At 39.7% G+C, this 18,655-nt stretch overlaps 2 protein-coding genes across 2 annotated transcripts; both read right to left on the reverse strand.

The window, feature by feature from the left end:
* Positions 1-19: 19 nt before the first annotated feature.
* stim2a (tromal interaction molecule 2a) lies at positions 20-10,081 on the reverse strand. The gene is made up of 12 exons (XM_067497195.1): positions 8,668-10,081; positions 6,416-6,546; positions 5,028-5,139; positions 4,830-4,941; positions 4,595-4,710; positions 4,169-4,346; positions 3,904-4,081; positions 3,652-3,813; positions 3,310-3,410; positions 2,948-3,201; positions 2,626-2,818; positions 20-2,507 (listed from the first exon to the last, which is right to left on the reverse strand). Exons 1-12 carry the CDS (start codon positions 8,789-8,791, stop codon positions 1,049-1,051), a joined length of 3,120 nt encoding a protein of 1,039 aa, XP_067353296.1. The 5' UTR covers positions 8,792-10,081; the 3' UTR covers positions 20-1,048.
* A 127-nt stretch (positions 10,082-10,208) lies between these two features.
* On the reverse strand, positions 10,209-18,567 carry rbpja (recombination signal binding protein for immunoglobulin kappa J region a). Its single transcript, XM_067497197.1, has 11 exons — positions 18,392-18,567; positions 17,275-17,313; positions 17,061-17,156; positions 16,729-16,894; positions 16,179-16,353; positions 15,843-15,980; positions 14,720-14,832; positions 14,048-14,188; positions 13,016-13,171; positions 12,778-12,881; positions 10,209-12,695 (listed from the first exon to the last, which is right to left on the reverse strand). Exons 1-11 carry the CDS (start codon positions 18,409-18,411, stop codon positions 12,365-12,367), a joined length of 1,479 nt encoding a protein of 492 aa, XP_067353298.1. The 5' UTR covers positions 18,412-18,567; the 3' UTR covers positions 10,209-12,364.
* Positions 18,568-18,655: the final 88 nt, after the last annotated feature.

The raw sequence follows: 18,655 nt of genomic DNA on the forward strand, positions 1-18,655 counted from the left end.
TTTGAGTCTATCCACAGGATTAGGGCCAAAAGTTCTTTTTAAATGTGTATATATAACCATAACCATTACCTGATTGATAGACCAGGTGTTAAAAATTCTCACGTTAGTTCATGAAAACCCTGCCACAGTGCTGTGGTCACAGAACCCTATGGCACAAAATGAATGAAAAGTAGCCAACAGTTTCACTTATAACACTACGAACTAATTTAATTTATACAAATGTTGTTTTTTCTGTCAACATTTAGCCGGCGAACCGTTGCTGTAAAGTGCTGATGGGGGTTAAAAATGGTGTCTGAATCTTTAATCATTTTGGAGATTCTGGACACCCCTGACAAGTCGGTTTCTAAATAAATCTAGAGTAACAGTTAAGACTAAATACGCAACAATTCATCATCTAAGAGTGTAAAAAAGTAGTAATAATCATCATCTTCATGAACATCTGCTTTGACATCTGCTGACAAGACTTTGTAACAAATCAGCACGTCAGAAACACTGCAAGTCCTCAAAGGCAAAGATCATTTTGCAGTCCATCCCATAATACTTAAACCCCCATAAGAATGCAGAGAAAATCTAAATTGCTAATTGACAAAATAGTTTTTCTAAGCATTTAAATAGCTGTAATCATTTGTGTGCAGTATACAGTCATATCATTGCAAAATAAAATAAAAAATCAGTATCAACCAAATATCTACATAAGACTTGAAGGATTCATATTGAAATATAAAATATTTTATATAAAAACTCATTGATATACAAATGCTACTGACTTACGTGTCCATATTTACTTTGTGATTTTTTTTACTTATGTGTCCTGATGTTTTGACAGGGCTTTTAAAAATCTCGAGGAGAATGGAAATGTAGGCGTTGCTATTCTGGACACTGCAGACTCTGAAAATGGCCGGCTTAAGACTAGGCTTTCTAAAAACCACCCCCACATATCTTCAGTGAGGTTCTGAAACTCAGTTTTTAGATCAATAAAATGTTAACAAAAAGAAAAAAGAAAACATCGTCAGAGTTTCTTAATGCCACAAGTTTCTCTGGAGTTGCCTCATTTAAAAAGGTTTTTAAGCTTTAAAGATTTCTTGCTCTTTTCCTTATTCTTGTTCCTCTCATCTCCAGTCTCAGTTGATGATGCGGGAGACGGGAAGGCGACTCTTGGTGGTAGCACTGATGTCTCCACCTCTAATGGCAGCTTGCTCTGAGGCAGGTTTGTTGCTGAGGCAGAGAGACTTGTTGCACTCGTAGCCATGGAGTTGCAGGACTTCTCAAGTATTCCATCGTACACAAGCTGGCTTAATGGGCCAGAACTGAATAGGTCTGATGATGACTTCCATGGGATCTGGGAGCTTACCATAAGGTCTGGCTGTCCCATGTAACCTGAAGCTGAACCTAAACTTGACTGGGATGCTCCCACCTCCTCTATTATGTCTTTATGGTTTTCCAGTGGTATTTCCACTGCAGGTCGATCCCAGGACATTGTTCCTGTGGGGTTCTCTGTAGACCTGTCTAATTCATCTTCAGGCATTCTTGGTTTTCTCCTTCTGAGAGAACCAGCGGGTCTCTCAACTTCATCTCTCTGTATCCGTGTACCTGTGGATGCTTCCAAACCCAATTCTTGCTTCTTTGAAGAGGTATCAATAAGTGCTTCAGTGTTTTCTCTAGGTAGCATCTTGTAGGAAGCGGTATCTGTACAGTAGTCCAGCTCATCTCTAGAGATCCTTTTGGATCGTGTTCTGACACCCTCAACCATTTTGTCCATTGCAGATGCCCTCACAGAGGAATCAAGCTGGTTTTCTCCTTTATGCCATGAAAGCTTTTTAGAGCAAGTGTCTAGAGAAACCCCCATTGGATCTCTTTTAATCCATCTTGATACTGATTCTAACGGAGGTTCAACATCATCTTGCCTTATTTTTCTTGAGGTACTGTCAAATGAGGTCCCCATCGTATCTCTTGATGTCTTCCTAGGTGCCACATCACTTGATGTTTCGAATTCATTACAAAGAATCTTTCTTACATTCAGAGATAAATCACCTTTTTCTCTGTACATATTCCATGAAGTATTGTCCATCAGATCAGCTTTAACATCTCTGTCTGCTTTCCTTGTTGGAAAATCAGCTTCTATCTCAGTGGAAAGTCCCTTTCTAACCACAACATCTAAGTGAGGTTCAGCCCTGTCTCTGGTTATCTTCCTTGATGCAGTGTCTATCAAAGACTCGGCTTTGCTCATCTTCAAAGAAGGAATTTCAAAAGTGGGATCCAACACTTTGTTTTTTGGTATTTTCCTGCAGGCAACATCCACAGAAGCTTCAAACTCTTCTCTAGACATTTTATGAATGGCAGATTCTACTTCTTTAGTCAAAGGTTTTGTGATCGAGCCTTCTGTAAGAAGCTCGGTTTCATCGTGGTAGAGTTTTCGAGAGGATGGATCAATAGTTGAACTAGGGAAGATTTTACTAAGAGGAGGAGAAGTCATATAATCTGTGTCAGAGAACCTCTCTTGGGAGTTTCTATTATTGAGAGAAAGTAAAAGAACAATTAGGGAAGTAAAAGACAAGGAATGAATCAAAGATTAACACAGATGTTGCTGAAACACAGTGGTTTAGCATTGTGGTTATGAAGACATACTGTTTTTTTAGTTTTTTCAGGAAGAGACTCTCTTCTTCCTCAAAGCAAGAGTATGAAGCTCGGATAGGAATGAGAAGGTCGGGATCTGAGGATATCATGGCAATTGGTGGCTGAGTGGTGACACCATGACGCCTTGAATGGCATAAGGTGGATCCCCGATTTCGTGGAGAGCGCTTCAGCGGTGAAAGTTGAACTTGAGAAAGACCAGAGGTAATTACTCAACAAAACTGAAGAAAACATGACAAGCCAAGGGGGTATAGTAGCAAAACATAGACAGCATTAGATTTGGCATTATAAGTACAAGTACATTCTGGTTTATTACCTGGCATCTGCGGCAAGATTGGAGAATCACATTCATCTAACAGATCCTCTAGAGATTCTTGCATGGAACAGTGGCATGAACAAGTGGACTGCGGCATTCGGGGAAACCCCATGTCAAATGATTCAGAGTAGAGCTGAGCAGTGAGATTTGCTAGACCAGGATTCCTGAAGATGGGAAAGCCACAGAGGAGCTCGATCTGTTGCCAGCGATGGAGACGCTCTCGCAGACAGGCTGTCACTTCAGTCAGGGAACTCCTTTGGGCAGTGGAAAGGTACGTGAGAGAGACAGTATGCCTTATTCGTTCACTGTAACATGGCTTTACAAGTACAAACAAAGCCTGGGCAGCTAATTGTGCGACTCACTTTGCCTCCAATATTTTTCGATCAACCTGGTCTAGAGAGGAGCTGTGCGCGACATGGAGAGTCCCCAGCACAGAACTCCTCTTCTTCTTGATCCTCTCTGCCTGCAAAAAAATGTCTAGTCTTTTTATCACGACCTATTTTAGTCATATAAACAGTGCCAAAGGCAAGTATCTCTCAATCAGACACCTCGGTAAAGTTTGTGTACTCTGTACAAACTTTAGTGCATTTAAAGTTAGGTTATGTAGCTGTTTGTGTGAATGCATAAAGGTATGCATAAAAAGAAGCTCAGTGTTTTCCATGTATTAAAACTGTTCTTTTATCTCTGTCCACTTCATGCAGTACCTCTTCCTTTGCAGTGGCAAGCTGTAGTTCTGCACTGTGCCTCTTGACATTGTAGTACTGGATCTCTATCTCATGTGTCAGCTGCAGCCACTGCTGAAGGGCCTCTGAGGCTGTCCAGCAAGCCTGCATGTCCTTCTCTGCCTGCTTTAGTGCTCCACGGATCTAAAGAGATGAAACAGCCGTCAGTGTCTTCAAGAATAGGTAAAAACAGTTTTTTTTCCTCTGGTTGTTTGTATTATATGTAGTCTAAACCTGCTCCAGCTCTTCTTCTGCATATCGGAGACGGCTGAGCTTACAGACAGCGCCCTGCCTCAGCTCGTGCAGGCGATGAGCTTCCTCCTGTGCTCCCATGATCTCATCTCTCATCTTCTCCTCCAAGTTCTGTTTCTCCTCTGCAACATTACGTTTCTCTTCCTGGGCTTGTTCCAGTCTGGGCCAAAAGAAAATTATTTAAATAAATAATTTGAGGGGCATACAGAAAAGATAAAAATCAACGACAACAACACTGAGGACTCACTGTTCCTGTAGATCTATGAGGCTCTGTTCAGCCCTCTGCAGACTTTCCAAATCTTTCATCATCTTTCCTATGTGGATTTTACTTTCTTTATTCTGGGCCTGGGCAAACCAGCAGCCTCCAACTCCCATCACTACTGAGACAATAAGCAGCAGGTCCTTCATGTAATTATGAGGGGGACCTATGATAAAACACAAAGTTATTATGCATCAAAATTGACTGGATATTGAGCAATACAGGTAATATAGGGCAGATAAAGTTAGTGGCATGGAGTAAACACAAACTAACACATTGCATATCCTTGCATGTCCTATATTAACCTTCAAATACCAGAAACTCTGGGGGAACTGGCTGAGGTAGTGGAACAGGAATAGATAGGAACAACACATAAGAGTAGGGACGGGAAAGAGAGTGAGAAATAGTTCTTACGTATAGGTGGTCCAAACAGGACAACATCCAGAGCTTTGATGTTGAGCTTCTGTTTGTCTCTCTGGTCCTGTACCTTCAGCTGGCCACTCAGGAAGGAGGGCTCATTAGCTGCAATCCTGGAAATAAGCAATGCATGATCATTGTCGGTGTGACTCTTTAACAACTGACTTGCTTGGACAAGACCTTATGAGTGTTTTTCCTGGGTGTGCATGACGTCCTCATTGGCTTCTCTCACCTGGGGAGTGTGTTTCCATTGACCTTAAACTCTTTAAAGTTTCTCTCATATTGTGGCAACTCCACAAACTCTTTTAGCCATTGAAGCACCTCATCTTGGGTCCAGTTATGCACTGAAAAGTTATAGAAAAAGTGAGACAGAGTAGAAATTGGCACCTTTGGAAACAAACTCATCCACACCCTTCTTTTCATACACAACCTTCTGATGATTTCCAGCCCCTCCAGAGCTCCTCCACTGTGATGTGCTGGTCTTCTCTGTGGAGGTTGCTGTGCTTGTTGGTCTGTTGCTGCTTCATGTCTTCAATAATGAACTGCAAAAATGGAGGCAGACAGGAAAGGAAATAAAATAAAGGCTTGTTCAGACACAACTTGAATAGAGTCAGGTTAGGGGTCACAAGCATGTAACATTAGCTGAGCACAAACTGTCAGCCTCCCTGTCCAAAATAGTGTTGAGATGTGTTATGTACTTGGATTTCAATCTAGGAATAAGCAGTGGGTGTTTTGAGGCTGAGGCATGAGTGTGTATTGCAAACTTCAGTGACTGCGTGTGTGTGTATTATTGCTGTCTTGGAATGCGTCCTTGGCTGTAAACTGAGGCTTCTTGTGATGGCACGAGGAATCTTAAGGGATATATTCTGATGAGCCCAGGCCCCTCCTCTGACATCTCTATGGAAACCGCAACCTGAACCCCTGGATACTGTATCCCTGAACTGCATTCTGAAGGGCAAAGTCATTATAAAATTTTGCATTTATGACCAATGTCACTTATAACTAGAGACTAACTCTTCATACATACATACTTTTCTGCTTCACACATTATTTACTCAAAAAAATTTAATCTGGACTCAAAAACAAATTAACAGACTACACAAACAGACTACACAAATCACAAAGGTGCATGGCACATGTGCCCAAACATGCTTTATATGCAATGTTTAGAGTAGCCTATGTCTTTAGGCACACATACAGAGCACACATTCATATGAACTACTTATCACTAGATAGAAAAGTCATGACAGCACCAGCTTTATTTGGACTTGTGAATTTGGGATGGGATTAATTTAATTGACTAAAAAGTAACAAATTATTTTACAAATTCTTTATAACTGACAATAATGTGTGGTGTTAAATAAATGTAAATAACAGAATTTGATAAATGTAGCTTATAATGTAATTAGAAGTATTCTGCTTTTATTTGTTTTGCTTTGGGTTTTCTTTAGTGGATCACACCTTTGAGACAGGCAGGATACACACATTGGATATATTACAGGATACATATTCGTGACATGTATAATAAAACCTCTGAAGAAGAAGAGAAACCTGAATTAGAGAACAGAACATTTGTACTTGTAAGTATGACTATGAAGGTCACCTGTGTTAGAAGTTCTGTTAATGTCAACTAATTCTGTCACTGAACCAAAGGCAAACTTATATCTTTGCTATCCTTGAAGTTGACTCTACAAACAGCCAGGACACCTGTTGTTGCACTGCTTTAATCGGTCTGTCTCTTGCGGATTTTTAACATACATGCATTTTCAGCATCTAAGAAAAGCTGGTAAATAGTTCATAAAGAGTGAGCTTTTGTACCTCCACACTCTCCTCCACCTCAATTCCTCCATCTTGGTCATCGTCCATCATATGATGGATGTTCCGCAGGGCTTCCAGGCTGTAGTGATCTGCCTCACTCATACATGGGGGAGACACCACCATGCAGGGGTCTACATAGACCGAGATGACATATCAAACATTATCCAACTCAGTATGTCCATGAGTTCCTGTTTCATTTATTCATTTATTCATTATTCATTCACCTGATCAATGGATCACCACTGATATGGCTATCAGTGGTGTTCTAAGAACTCAAATCCCTTACTTAAATGTAAAAGTATTATTACCACAGTGTAGAAATACTCTGTTACAAGTAAAGGTTCTACATTTACATTTATACTAAGACAAAGTATTAGCATAAAAAAATGCAGTACCTGAAGAAAAGAATCTGATAATTATAATTTAAATTGCTGCTAAACTAGAGACATCTTCTCTGAATTAGTCAGAATATCGAGAATTTCTACGTCAGTAGCATGGCTGATCCAAATTAACTACACAGGTTGTCTTTCTACCCTAGTGGTTAAAGCTTATTTCATATAATAACACAATTAGAATATCAACTTCCCACACTGGTAAGCTGAAAAATGACAACAAAAAGAGCCCGATGTTCTATAATTTCCTACTTCTAAATTCAGACTAAACTGAAGTTATTGTAGTTGTGTCTAAAATATTACTGTGAGGAACCAGAATATGCCCTTTAAGTCAAAATAAAAGAAATCTCTAGAAGAACCTTCTTCCACCTGTGCGATGTTGCCAAAATTAGGAGCATCCTGCCTCAAAGTGATGCTGAAAAACTAGTCTATGCTTACTTACTTACTCATTACTTGTTTGTTACTAGATTGGACTAATGTCATTCCCTAGTCTTGGGGTGTCCTAAAAACTCCAATTAATCTGAATTGCTACAGGAAGAGCACTGACTGGAATGAGCAAGAGAGATCACATTTCTCCTTCTCCTTCGTTATTTCTCTCCATTGGCTTCCTATAAAATCTAGAATAGAATTTAAAACCCTCCCCCTTACATACAAAGCCCTTAAAGGTCAAGCTCCATTGTATTTATATGACCTTAAAGTACAATAACGTCCGATTAGACCGCTTTGATCCAAAAATGCAGACCTAGTTGTGGATGCCAGAGTTTCCAAAAGTAGAATGGGAGGCAGAGTCTTTATCTGTCAAGGCCTTCTCCTGTGGAACCGTCTCCCAGTTCAGATGCAGGAAGCAGACGCCCTCTCTACTTTTAAGACTAGGCTTAAAACCTTCCTTTTTGATACAGCTTTTGATACTAGCTCTTAGTTATGATGCTATAGGCTTAGACTGCTGGGGGACCCCCGATGCACTGGGCTCCTCCATTCCCTGCTCTGCCCCAGGCATTTATATGTCAACACAGCATGACATGACAGCACATACATACGGCCATGTGGAAATGAGGACTCATGTCATGATGGCCAAATCAACTGTAATTAATTAGGTCAAATGTTTATAGCATCTTCTATGCAAAAAAAACAAATAATGTAGAAAGTAATTAATAATCAGGCATTAAATCTTACAGTACAGTGTATTGCTGGCCTACACAGGAACACAAGTGCATGGGAAAATGAACCACAGCTGCCCATTATCAGCCTACTGAGTCAGAAAGCATTTTGGTCTATGTGACTCCAGAGATTGATGCATCAAAGAAATGGAGAGACTAAGGATCAAAGGTCTGCTATAAACCCACTGATGTGCTCAGCTCCAGTAACACTGGCTCACAATGTAAGTAGGAATATAGTTATAGGAAAAAGTGACTTGTGTGGAACAAATCAGCAATAGATTGGTGGAGTATGTTATTGCAAGATGGCCCTGTGATAAATACTGCTAGATAAACATCAGGTGGGCTTGAATAAGGATTCACAAAGAGCAGTGACATTTCTTTATTTGGCAAATGCATTGGTTTGATTCTTCTCAAGAAAATTATTTATTCAAAATCAAATTGCTGTTTCACGTGATGTTGTCCTTTCATAATAATTATGCCCCATGTTAACTCTGATTCCCACAGAAAGGCCGAGCATCCCACCAAGAGAAAAAACACTTAAACCCTCAACAGTGGATCTATCTACCTCCACCTATGACCTCAGTTTAACATTTTTTACGGGAGAAAAAAAACTTGATGACACAGTATTAAAGAAAGAAGGAAAATAACAAATAACAAAATTAGGTCTGGCTTTTGCAGGCTCCACACATCATGCACCACATACCTGCCGGGTAGACAGCTGCGCTCCCACCGGGGAAGGTGTAACCTTGCAGGTCTCCGGTGCCTTGCGCAGCCACAAAAAGTGCAGCGGGGAAAACAAGCAGGAACAAAGGGGACAGAGGCAGCATTTCAACCGGTAGATGGGATAGAAAAGCTCGTCCAAAGTTGAGAGAAACTACTTCAAAAAAGAAAATTTCACAACAATGAGCAGAAAGTCTACGGCACAAAAGCCCACTTCAGTAGGCGCAGCTGTCAGTCGGCGTGTGAAGCAATCTGTGTTTCTAATACGGGTGGACAATTGAGAAATCGGACAAGCTGCGAAGCGCTGTGCAACTTGCAAGCGCACAAAACCGTCCAAACACAAACACCCTGCGCCTGTGAATGAAGTTCCTCCAACCGCGGGTAATGGTTCGGTAAAGCGAAAGGTTCTATTATGATAAATCAGAAGAATCCAATGTGGTACCAACATGCACAGCAGGTGTCGGGATGGGTCAGGCGGCGTTTAAATGGGGATGAGGTTAAAATCCGGCAGAAGACGTTGTATCCCTGTGTCCTGTCCAGTTTCGCTCATCTTTTTACCGGTCTTCTCTTTGTCGACCAACTAAACGGACATTTGACCGATTGTCTGTTTGCTCTCGTTTCCCATCAGAGACGTTCTGACAACTGACTCACTCGTTTCCCGCTCACTCTCTCCCGGGCCCCAACCACTGAGCACTAACCACAAAACCGCTAACCACTCCCAAATCCAAAAGTGTACATGGAGGCTAATGTGCCAGGTTGCTTCAGTGCAGTTCCATGATTCCATGCGCTTATTTCGATTTTTATTGACACCTACTTCTGTATAACAGCACTAATAGATGGCAGCCATACCTTCCTCTGCCACTGACAAGTCTTTTAACTTTGGTTGTAATAATAATAATAGTAAATATTAATATACCTGCACCAGTTAAAATGATGAAATGCCAATTTTTTTGGAGCTGATCCCAAATGGACAGGACATCCTGGACAGGTCACTGGTCTATCCCAGGACATTATGGGAAGATGAAATTAAAATTTGCTGACCATGTCAGCAACAGCATGTTATGAAAGATGTCACACTATGGCCTGGAAATCTGGGTCACAAAGGTGCATCCTTGTTCCCAGATTTTTAAACTATGAGGACTGGACAACATGTGGATTGCAATCTCTTTACCATACAGATTAAAGATTTGGATGCAAGCCATTTCTTTACACTAAAATTATTAGCATAAATGTTATGTGAGAGACACATAAACAGACTATACAAATACACATACACACAATAAGGGTAACAAAGTGTCAGGTTTCGCTCCTGCAATCTGGCTCCCAGTTTAAAAATAGTGCAACCGATTTGACCTCTAGCCTGTGGAGCATGCCCAAGCAACGAGTAATAAGGCATCAGCCTGTGTGAGCATACAGATCATGTGCATTGTGAGTGGAGCGAGGTGGCAAGAGGCGAAAAAATTAAGTTAACAATTGAAATACTCGTAAATTCACAACTACGTAAAAAAGCCAGCAAGACGTGTGGAACATTCACCTTCAACTGATTTTTATTCCGGACCTTTTTACTGTCGAACCGTGGCAGAATGACTTATGAATGAATAACACGACACTCTGAAAGGACGGAGTAGGGGTGTACAGTAAAAGAACAGTAAGAAACAAAAAGGTAGCAAACAAGAATGACGACACATATTCCATTAACATAACAGCAATGACAATGATCTAAAAGATGCCAGTCTCATGACACAAGTATGTTGTTTTTGCATGGCAGCTCACAGCTCACTTTGTGACACTATTTCTTTGCATCACATCTGGCTTTGTAGACATTTAGTAGCACAAGATGACTTGACTGAGCAATACATCAAAGCAAGGCACATCTTAGACGGCAGACACTAACAATGTAGACAGTTCACCTAACATTGACAAATTGAGAAGTATGCAAATGACAAAGAAATATCACATACCTTTCCCAATGAATAACCAGACTGGATTCATACAAGGTTATTGTTGAACTACTAGAAAACAATACAAGCTTGCCCTAACTAATCTTAGAAATGAACCCTCTTTATATCAATCAAAAGATAAATGCATGTGCTGCATGTACCTGAATGATTGAGACTGTTATTGGTATCCACAAGGAGGGATTACTAGTTTCTGTATGATTTAAATACTTAGCCACACAGCAATAAATCAGCTTAGTTTACATGCGTGGACATACAGCAGGAAAGTAAGTGATTTAGCCAATTTTACCTAACCACAATTTACTTTTAGTTCAATCTTTTAACAAGATGTACAGCATGATGGAAGTCAGAATACAGACTAGTCATTTTAAGCACTGTAGGTAGTTGTTTTTAAAGGAACTTAAACTGAATAGCATAATGCCATACTTTACTAGCTTTACAGGTCATTTTATATGTTCAACCTACTACAAAATGGAAAATTTAATCTGTAAAAATTATCACTTGCTTTGATAAAACTTTACCCAACAAAGCTCTAGTCCTACCCAAACAAGAAATTAAAGAGTCAAAGGTCATAGTAAAGACCAAATCTTTAACATGACTAAACAGTTTTGGCCTTCCTTCATTTTTCCTTTCTCTGAAAATATTAAAGGGATTAAAATTCCAAATTCTTCTAAGTTACTGATTTTGTTGGAAGAATTCTCTACTTTGAAAAATGAAGAACAGTTGTTTACATGACTATGGTAAGAGAGGGACTGATTATGGTTAAATCTTAGTTGCACTTCGCTACAAAAACAGCAAAATGATAGTGTATTACATAATTCAAATCAAATATATACACTACACTCATCAAAAATGTCATGGTTGTCAAAAGTAAGAAGAGACTCCCAGACCAGTAATCCAACAACTGCAGGCATGAGCATGTCTTCATTTTTTTTTTAAAGTGCCTTAAAATACAGCCTATACCATTTTCATTGTTATACTGCATGTACATTTTTAAGGTCTGTACTGTCAATTAAATAAGTATTAATTTGGGTATTTTGTTAAGAAATTTAAAATGTGAAAATTACAAAGTTGCAGCGAGACATTAAAAGATATAAACGTCATTTTCAACATAACAACTCCATTGAGACAAAGAGCCAGAAACATGAAAAACTATTTGGTAACAAAAAAGAACTTACTATTCAATATTATACAAAATGTACCTCAGCAAAAGCTTATAAAATATAATATGAATAAAATAATATAATAATATTCCTTGGTCCATCAAAACTATGTTACTCCTAAAATGTTTCCCTCGCAGGCAAGAGATAAATGTTTTCAATAAAAACATAACCTTGGTAAAAAGAAAGCATAGCGAAAACAGCTCTCAAATCCACAGGTGTATGTAAACAAAAATGTTGTTTTATAATAAAGGTTGCTGTGAGAGTTAGAGGGCAGATTAATCATCTTTTAGGTGAAGATCTTGCATTTCAAGGTAGGGGTTGTGACATGTCCAAAACAATCCACGAGAGGGAGCTAAAGAGAGGAGTCCGTTATCTCAAGTGTTTCTCTCAGCCATCTTTTTCTCAAGATGCCACAATTGCTCTGTGATGAAGAGTTTTTAAGATTCTGTGCAATTTTCTCACACGTCCATAAACCTCTTTGGAAAGTACATGCACGTGTTTTCTCACTCAGTCAATTATAGCACGCAAACAAAACAAACACATACCCAGAAAACTAGTACTAAGACAGCACCGACATGGTAGAGACTCCTGACATGCCTGAGTCAGTGCTGCTGTAAGGCCCATGGCTATCCCCGAGTCCACCGAGCGAAGATGATAACGATCCAGGTGATGATGAAGAGGTACTATGTGATCGCAGAATGGCCCCAGCAGCACTGCAGTGAGGTCTTGGCCCTGGTTCAGGGGTGTAGGTAAAAGTGAGGGCTGTGGCATAGATGATTCCATCGTTACGAACCAAGGTGACAGGCACCTGCACTGGCTGTCTCACCCAGCGCCAGCCCTCCCTGAAGGCAGAAATGTCTGGCACCACACACAGGACGCTCTCTCCACACCTTAGGGAGCAGAAACAGAAGACTACGTTCACGTATTTGAACTATTACACACTAATGTGCACTTACAGGTGCAAGCACTCACCTGTACATTGTGTCAGCCTCCACATCTCCAAACCATACTCTGAGGTTAGGGGTGAAGTTTTGTCCTGTGAGCTCCAACATGGCCACGTCTCCTCCACCATTTAACTTTAGGTAGACCAACAAAAGACTGTTTATCTCTCTGAATGCTCCCTACAATCCAAGTAACCAGGGGGCCACTTTTACAGGTAAAGCATAAGGCATAACAAAAATATTTTCCACACAGAGGGCTTTGTGCATACCTGCAGACTTTCCACCACAGGGACAGGTGTGACTGGAGTGGGGACAGGGCCCATTCCCTCATAAAAGGTATACTCTGCCTTGTCAGTGCTAATTATTGTCCAGCAAGCCCCATCATTAATAATCTCTTTGTTAGCTTCTTTTGCACATGGTGTCGCCTAGAAACTCAAAAAAGACAAAACATAGCGTTATTGTGTTGGATTGATGGTATAAATTGAGCAGCCATTTCAATGTAGGGGGATACAAATTTAACCATAAACCTAACATAATAATGTTGCAGATTCAGCTAGTACAATTGTACTTTCATCAGCAGAAATAACAAAAATGGTCAAGGAATTTATAAAAAAAGTTACAGTAAAACAATAAACATCTGTGCAAATGTTTGCATAAAATGTAATTAAACGCTAACATTTGTACTTTCTGAATGTGGATTAAATGTTATGTTGAAAAAAGAATCAGCCACACATCTTTGACACATCCAAGTACGGGATGCAAACTTTTGCAGATACAATGGGAAAACACCTGAGCACACTACCAAAGTATCAGGTAGGAGCCAATGACAGGGACAAAATTATACCCTGTTGTACTGGAATGCTCATTAAAATGTGGGCAACGCTCCAAGCAGATAGGTTAATGATCTGTTGTGTACAGCCAGAAACGGCCGCACTATCCCAGGTGGATAAAGCTTTTATAAATGGCCGCTGACCGAACGACTACTAGCTTATGCTTTTTCACTTAATAAATTGTGAAGTGGAAGGAGTTATTGGGTGCCAGTTTTTACAGAAAATCATTTTCCCAGTACACAGTATTAGGAGACTAATAGTTAGTTTGGATCAGCATGAAAGAAAACATATCTTTTTGAAAATATTTGGTTCAAAAAAACTGATGGTATGTGTATTTAAAAATGTACAACTCCCAAAGCAAAGACAAAAAAAATTAAAAATACAATTTGATAAGAAGAAGACCAGAAATGCTGAACTGGAATTTAAAACAATCAGTAAAAACTAAATCTGTTTGTATGTGTGAGTGCACACCTGGAACTGGATGATCCTTTCCTGTGAGAGACAGAGATACATCTTGTCGGTGTCTTTCAGATAGAAGGCACACTTGTGAAGCTGGGACACTGGGTCATCGGCATCTAATAATGCAGCCTGCTTGTCCACTTTGCGAATAATCTGAGGAAGCAATGCACATGCAACCTCATTATAGACATACAGAAACAAAGGGAACAAAGAATTTACAGTATATGTATATATGCTAGTCAAAGGTACTGGCATCTATGAAGAATTTGAAGTTACGTTATGCTGCGTAAACCATTGGATCATGGGGTTGCCAACTTGTGAGGTATGTGCTCTGTTTACCTTTGTCTGCTACAGTGGATACTGCTTACTACTGCATACAGTTAGTTTTGTTTGGCTAAATAAAATCAGTCAGATTAAATCAAGATGGGGCAAAGGTAAGATTGTACTTCCCTACTGACTTATTACTACAGTAGCACTGACCTTCTCTGGCGATGTATTTTAGAATCATGACAAAAAGGCCAAGTAAAGATTCCAACCCATCAATGGAAAGGTAGGGGGATTCTCGCACTATGGCGCATAGCGAGAGGTTAACTTCATATTCTCTATAGACCTACATTTTAAATTATAATGTAAAGTATAACTATTGAGTTTCTTGCAAACTATTTGACAAAAAAATGTGCATACCAATCTAGGCAGTGCCATGCCAGTTACAGAACAGACCAGTTTGACTGTCTGACCATAGTGGATATAGCCATCTCTCACAGCAAACTCCTCCCCTTCAGACTCATCATCATCCACTAAACAAAGTAGGAAAACATAATAATAATTTAATTTTTACAACTTTAAATAAGCACTACTGGTGAGTGTGAAAAAAATCCAGGCATATATAAAGATGATAAAAATACTATTGAAGTAAATAGTTTAGGATTTTTAAAGCTGTTTCAAAAGAAGCTTGTATGATATTTATGTATACACCTGACTAAAACTTTCCTCCTGAGTGTCCCTGATTGTTTTGAACTGGAACACTGCAAAAAAAAATAAAAATCAGTGTCATAGTGCACAGCGCTCCAAAAAGTGCACCTGATATTCATACGAGACGTCAGCGGTAGCCCTGAGATACATCAATCAGAAATCTATCAACGTTACAGCATTTTTAAGACACATATTGCTATTTATCCACCAGACAGTCCTTTGACTGATACAGCATAGGATTACGATAGCTGCACAACAGTTAACAGTGTTCCCTTGGCGAATTCCATTGACTTATTACTCCACAAGCTGTAAACTGAGTTAACTTTGAACCAAATTTGCACTTTAAATTTGTAAATTTAGTGCCTCCTGTTTTTTGGCAGTTGGAGGTTTGGGACGTAAATTATTTGATCAAAGTTGCTCCCAGTCTGCATTTGGATTATATATGTGCATTGACTTACTCCAGCATTTCTTCTGTTGTCATCTAGACAAAGTGGATTTGCTCCTGCTAACGTGGTTTGTTTTTAATCAACATGGTTTTAGAAAAAAAGAAACACAAGATATGGGTGAAAGTGTTCAACAGACAACAACTCTTTGAGAGATTTTGAAAGGAGAAGGTCGTGGCTAATAGCATTAAACATTGACACATTACACCGTTTGAAGAGACTGTTAGATGTATGCAACAGTCTCTTCAGTTTCAGTGAAGAGCTTTAGTCAGATGTATAAATATGATTTAATTTTCTATAAAGAATTCCAAATTATTACTTTAAAATATGTGTACCTACTTTTAAACAGGTAAAGAAACAGAAACAGAGAAAACAAAACACATAAGACTCACAGAGGTGGATGTAGAAGGCACCCCACTGTTGGGAGCTGGCATGAAAGTTTCCCCCCTCCACATGAAGATACCTGGTACTAACCGTCTGGGAACGCAGACGGTTAAACAACGCTACCTTAGTCCCTGAAGCGATGCACACTGGGGAGAAAGTGAAAGAGCATAAAGAAAGATATAAAATGAAGAGAATCGAGATACAATAAAATGGAAACAAAAATATAAGCCAAAGTATGTGTTTGCTCTTTTCACATTAAAATCAAATACCAGCATGTGGTGAAACCATAAAGACGTTTTTACGTGAGCTAACGTGTATGGTAACTGACACCGGCTGCAACTCACAATCTGCATTTTTCAGGGACTGTTTCTTCTTAGAGGGCTTGGAGATGACCTTGATCCTCTTGCTGAGAAAGACCCCTATGTTGGCGCTGTTTCCGTATAACATCTTCACAGACAGCATGAAGTGTTTCCTTTTATCGGAGTCACTGATATACAATGTCTTAGCTGTGCAGAAGTGCTAACATAGAGAATGGACATTGGTTAGCTGTTGTTAGCTGCAGTGTAAGCTTTTGTTTGTCCTTATTTCACTTCGCTCGTCTTAATCTGAAGTCAGGTTTATTAATGGCATAGATGCAATAAGAACATACATAAGGAAATGTAAGAATATCAGCTACAGTATGAACATAGTTATATTTGCTAACAAAGGATATGCTCAAAATGCAAATTGCAGAGCACCTCTACATTTCAAGGTGTGATTACTTTGTAATATGTATCAGTGGGGAAAGCACAGTAAATTGGCTATTATCAATACTAACTAGAAAATAATTTAAGAGAAGTCTATCATGTATACTGCTAACATCCTCAGAAGGACACATAATAAATGCCTACACACCTTCCCTTCCAGATTTAGCTGCTGCATCTCCTGCTCACTGTTGCCTATCCCAATGAAGGCACATGGCTGGGCTTCTTGCTCTGTGCAACCCTCCTTCTCCATTTTCTCTAACTTCTTCTGCCATCCGGTGCCCATCAGATACACACATGGTGGTGGGCAGAAAAATCTAATTCACACGAGAGGAGGTAAACAAAACAAACAAACCAAAATAATACAGATATTCCCTATAAAGTTCTGTAATTCAACTGAATTACTTTTATTTGTCCTTACAAACAAAAAGTAGAGATTTCTTTATCACAAACTCAAACTTGCTTTATGAGCCGCATACAAACCTTTTTTCATTGCCATATGACTTTTGTGCAACTTTTGCATGTAGTATGAGCACTGTTTGATCATCTTTCTCCTTCAAGTAATTCCTCATAGCCTCTCTGAAATAGGGGGAAACGCAAATGAAGATTTTGACCGCAGTGTGAAACTGTTCATTGGCTTTAAGCTGTTTTTTGATTGGTCAGCACGCTGTGATTGGCCGCTTATGTTTCTTTTTACCTTGTTAAACGCTGAGGCTGAGGTCGCTCACCAAACTTCCTGCAAAACAAAAACAACAGGATGCACGGTGTTTACACGTGGTTTCGGTGCTAGGGGTGAGGCCATAACAAGATAAAAACAACAAACTTGACTAAAAGTAGGTGGCAAACAAAGGGGCAAAGTGCACAATGCTGGAGACATCAGTAATATTGATGAGTAACAACCATTTAATAACTATATTATCACACGGCCTGCAATTGTCCTCAGTATGTAGACTACTGTCCAATGTATGATCAGATGGAGGTTAAGGTAAGTCAAGCTAAAAGCACTACTGTTTACTGCAACACCCCTGCAATAAAACCCCCTAAAGTTTGCGTTTTGCTCAAACTGCTTAAGAGAGGTGCTGAATTAGGCCTATGGTTATTTTGGAGAGTGTGCGTTGTGCGGCTGTATTCAGGGCTCCTTCACTGACGAGGTGAACAAATTAATGGAAACACTGTGTATAATGCAACAGCACAAACTCGTCTTCCCATTTGACCAAACAGTTGTAACTAAACAGTTTAATCAATAACGAAACATTCCAAACTTCAGGACCTGATTCACGATTAAGGGATTGATTATTGACCGTTGCATTAGACTTTAACTTTAAACTAGATGTCACATGACAGTAGTGAGTCGAAAATTCTACTTAGAAGGAAAGTAATCCGTTTACTATTATTGCGTGCTATTGTGAGCTACATTCCAATGAGTGAAAATGAAATAATTGCACTTATGAAAAAGTAACGTTAGAGATACTCCACAGTAACATGAACTGTTAAGCAGTTCACAACACAAAAACGCAACGATGCTGCAGTCTGAGTAGACTGAAAGTAAGTGGTTAAATCAAAAATGTTAAAATGATGACTGACAAAAGTTTTCAAAATAGTTTGAAATTGCTTTAATTTGGTAGGACAGTTCAACAAATGGCAGGGAAAGCAGTCGTACTTTTACACAACTGACCCAACACCGTTTCACAAAGTACCACTGCGTGGGGTACGTTTACTGAGCTGTCACTCACAATTACCACCAACTGGCGACGGTTCACCACAACAAACTAAACTTTTTAAAATAACATTACGCTCGAAATTTCACCACTTACCCCGTAACAACGGGCGCCATCTTCCGAATAACTCTCTCCCCCGAAAAAAAAAAGAAAACTCCCAACAATCGCGAGATCCTTCCAACGCCCCCCCCCCACCTCGCCAAAGCCAACAGCACAACAAGAATAACCCGACTGCAAGGGAGTGGGTGGGGAGGACGGGGACGATGGCACACGGGTGAGAAGAGGGAGGAGGGGTGACTGGAAAAGGGCAGACGCCAAAAAAACAGGCGTGGGAAACTTACAAAGTCCCGCGAGAACAGG

The sequence above is a fragment of the Channa argus genome, chromosome 3 (assembly GCF_033026475.1).
Source record: "Channa argus isolate prfri chromosome 3, Channa argus male v1.0, whole genome shotgun sequence".
NCBI lineage: Eukaryota > Metazoa > Chordata > Actinopteri > Anabantiformes > Channidae > Channa > Channa argus.

Bases quoted from the DNA above. Each gene is read 5' to 3' on its own strand.
- stim2a (XM_067497195.1), bottom strand. From the start codon at position 8,791: ATGCTGCCTCTGTCCCCTTTGTTCCTGCTTGTTTTCCCCGCTGCACTT. The intron at 6,547-8,667 runs GTATGTGGTGCA...CGGTCTATGTAG, and splicing joins CGCAGCTGTCTACCCGGCAG to ACCCCTGCATGGTGGTGTCT. The intron at 4,942-5,027 runs GTTGTGTATGAA...ATAACTTTTCAG, and splicing joins GGGCTGGAAATCATCAGAAG to TGCATAACTGGACCCAAGAT.
- rbpja (XM_067497197.1), bottom strand. From the start codon at position 18,411: ATGGCGCCCGTTGTTACGGG. The intron at 14,833-15,842 runs GTGAGTCTTATG...TACTTTGTTTAG, and splicing joins TGCCTTCTACATCCACCTCT to TGGATGATGATGAGTCTGAA. The intron at 12,882-13,015 runs GTATGCACAAAG...GTCTACCTAAAG, and splicing joins CTGTGGTGGAAAGTCTGCAG to TTAAATGGTGGAGGAGACGT.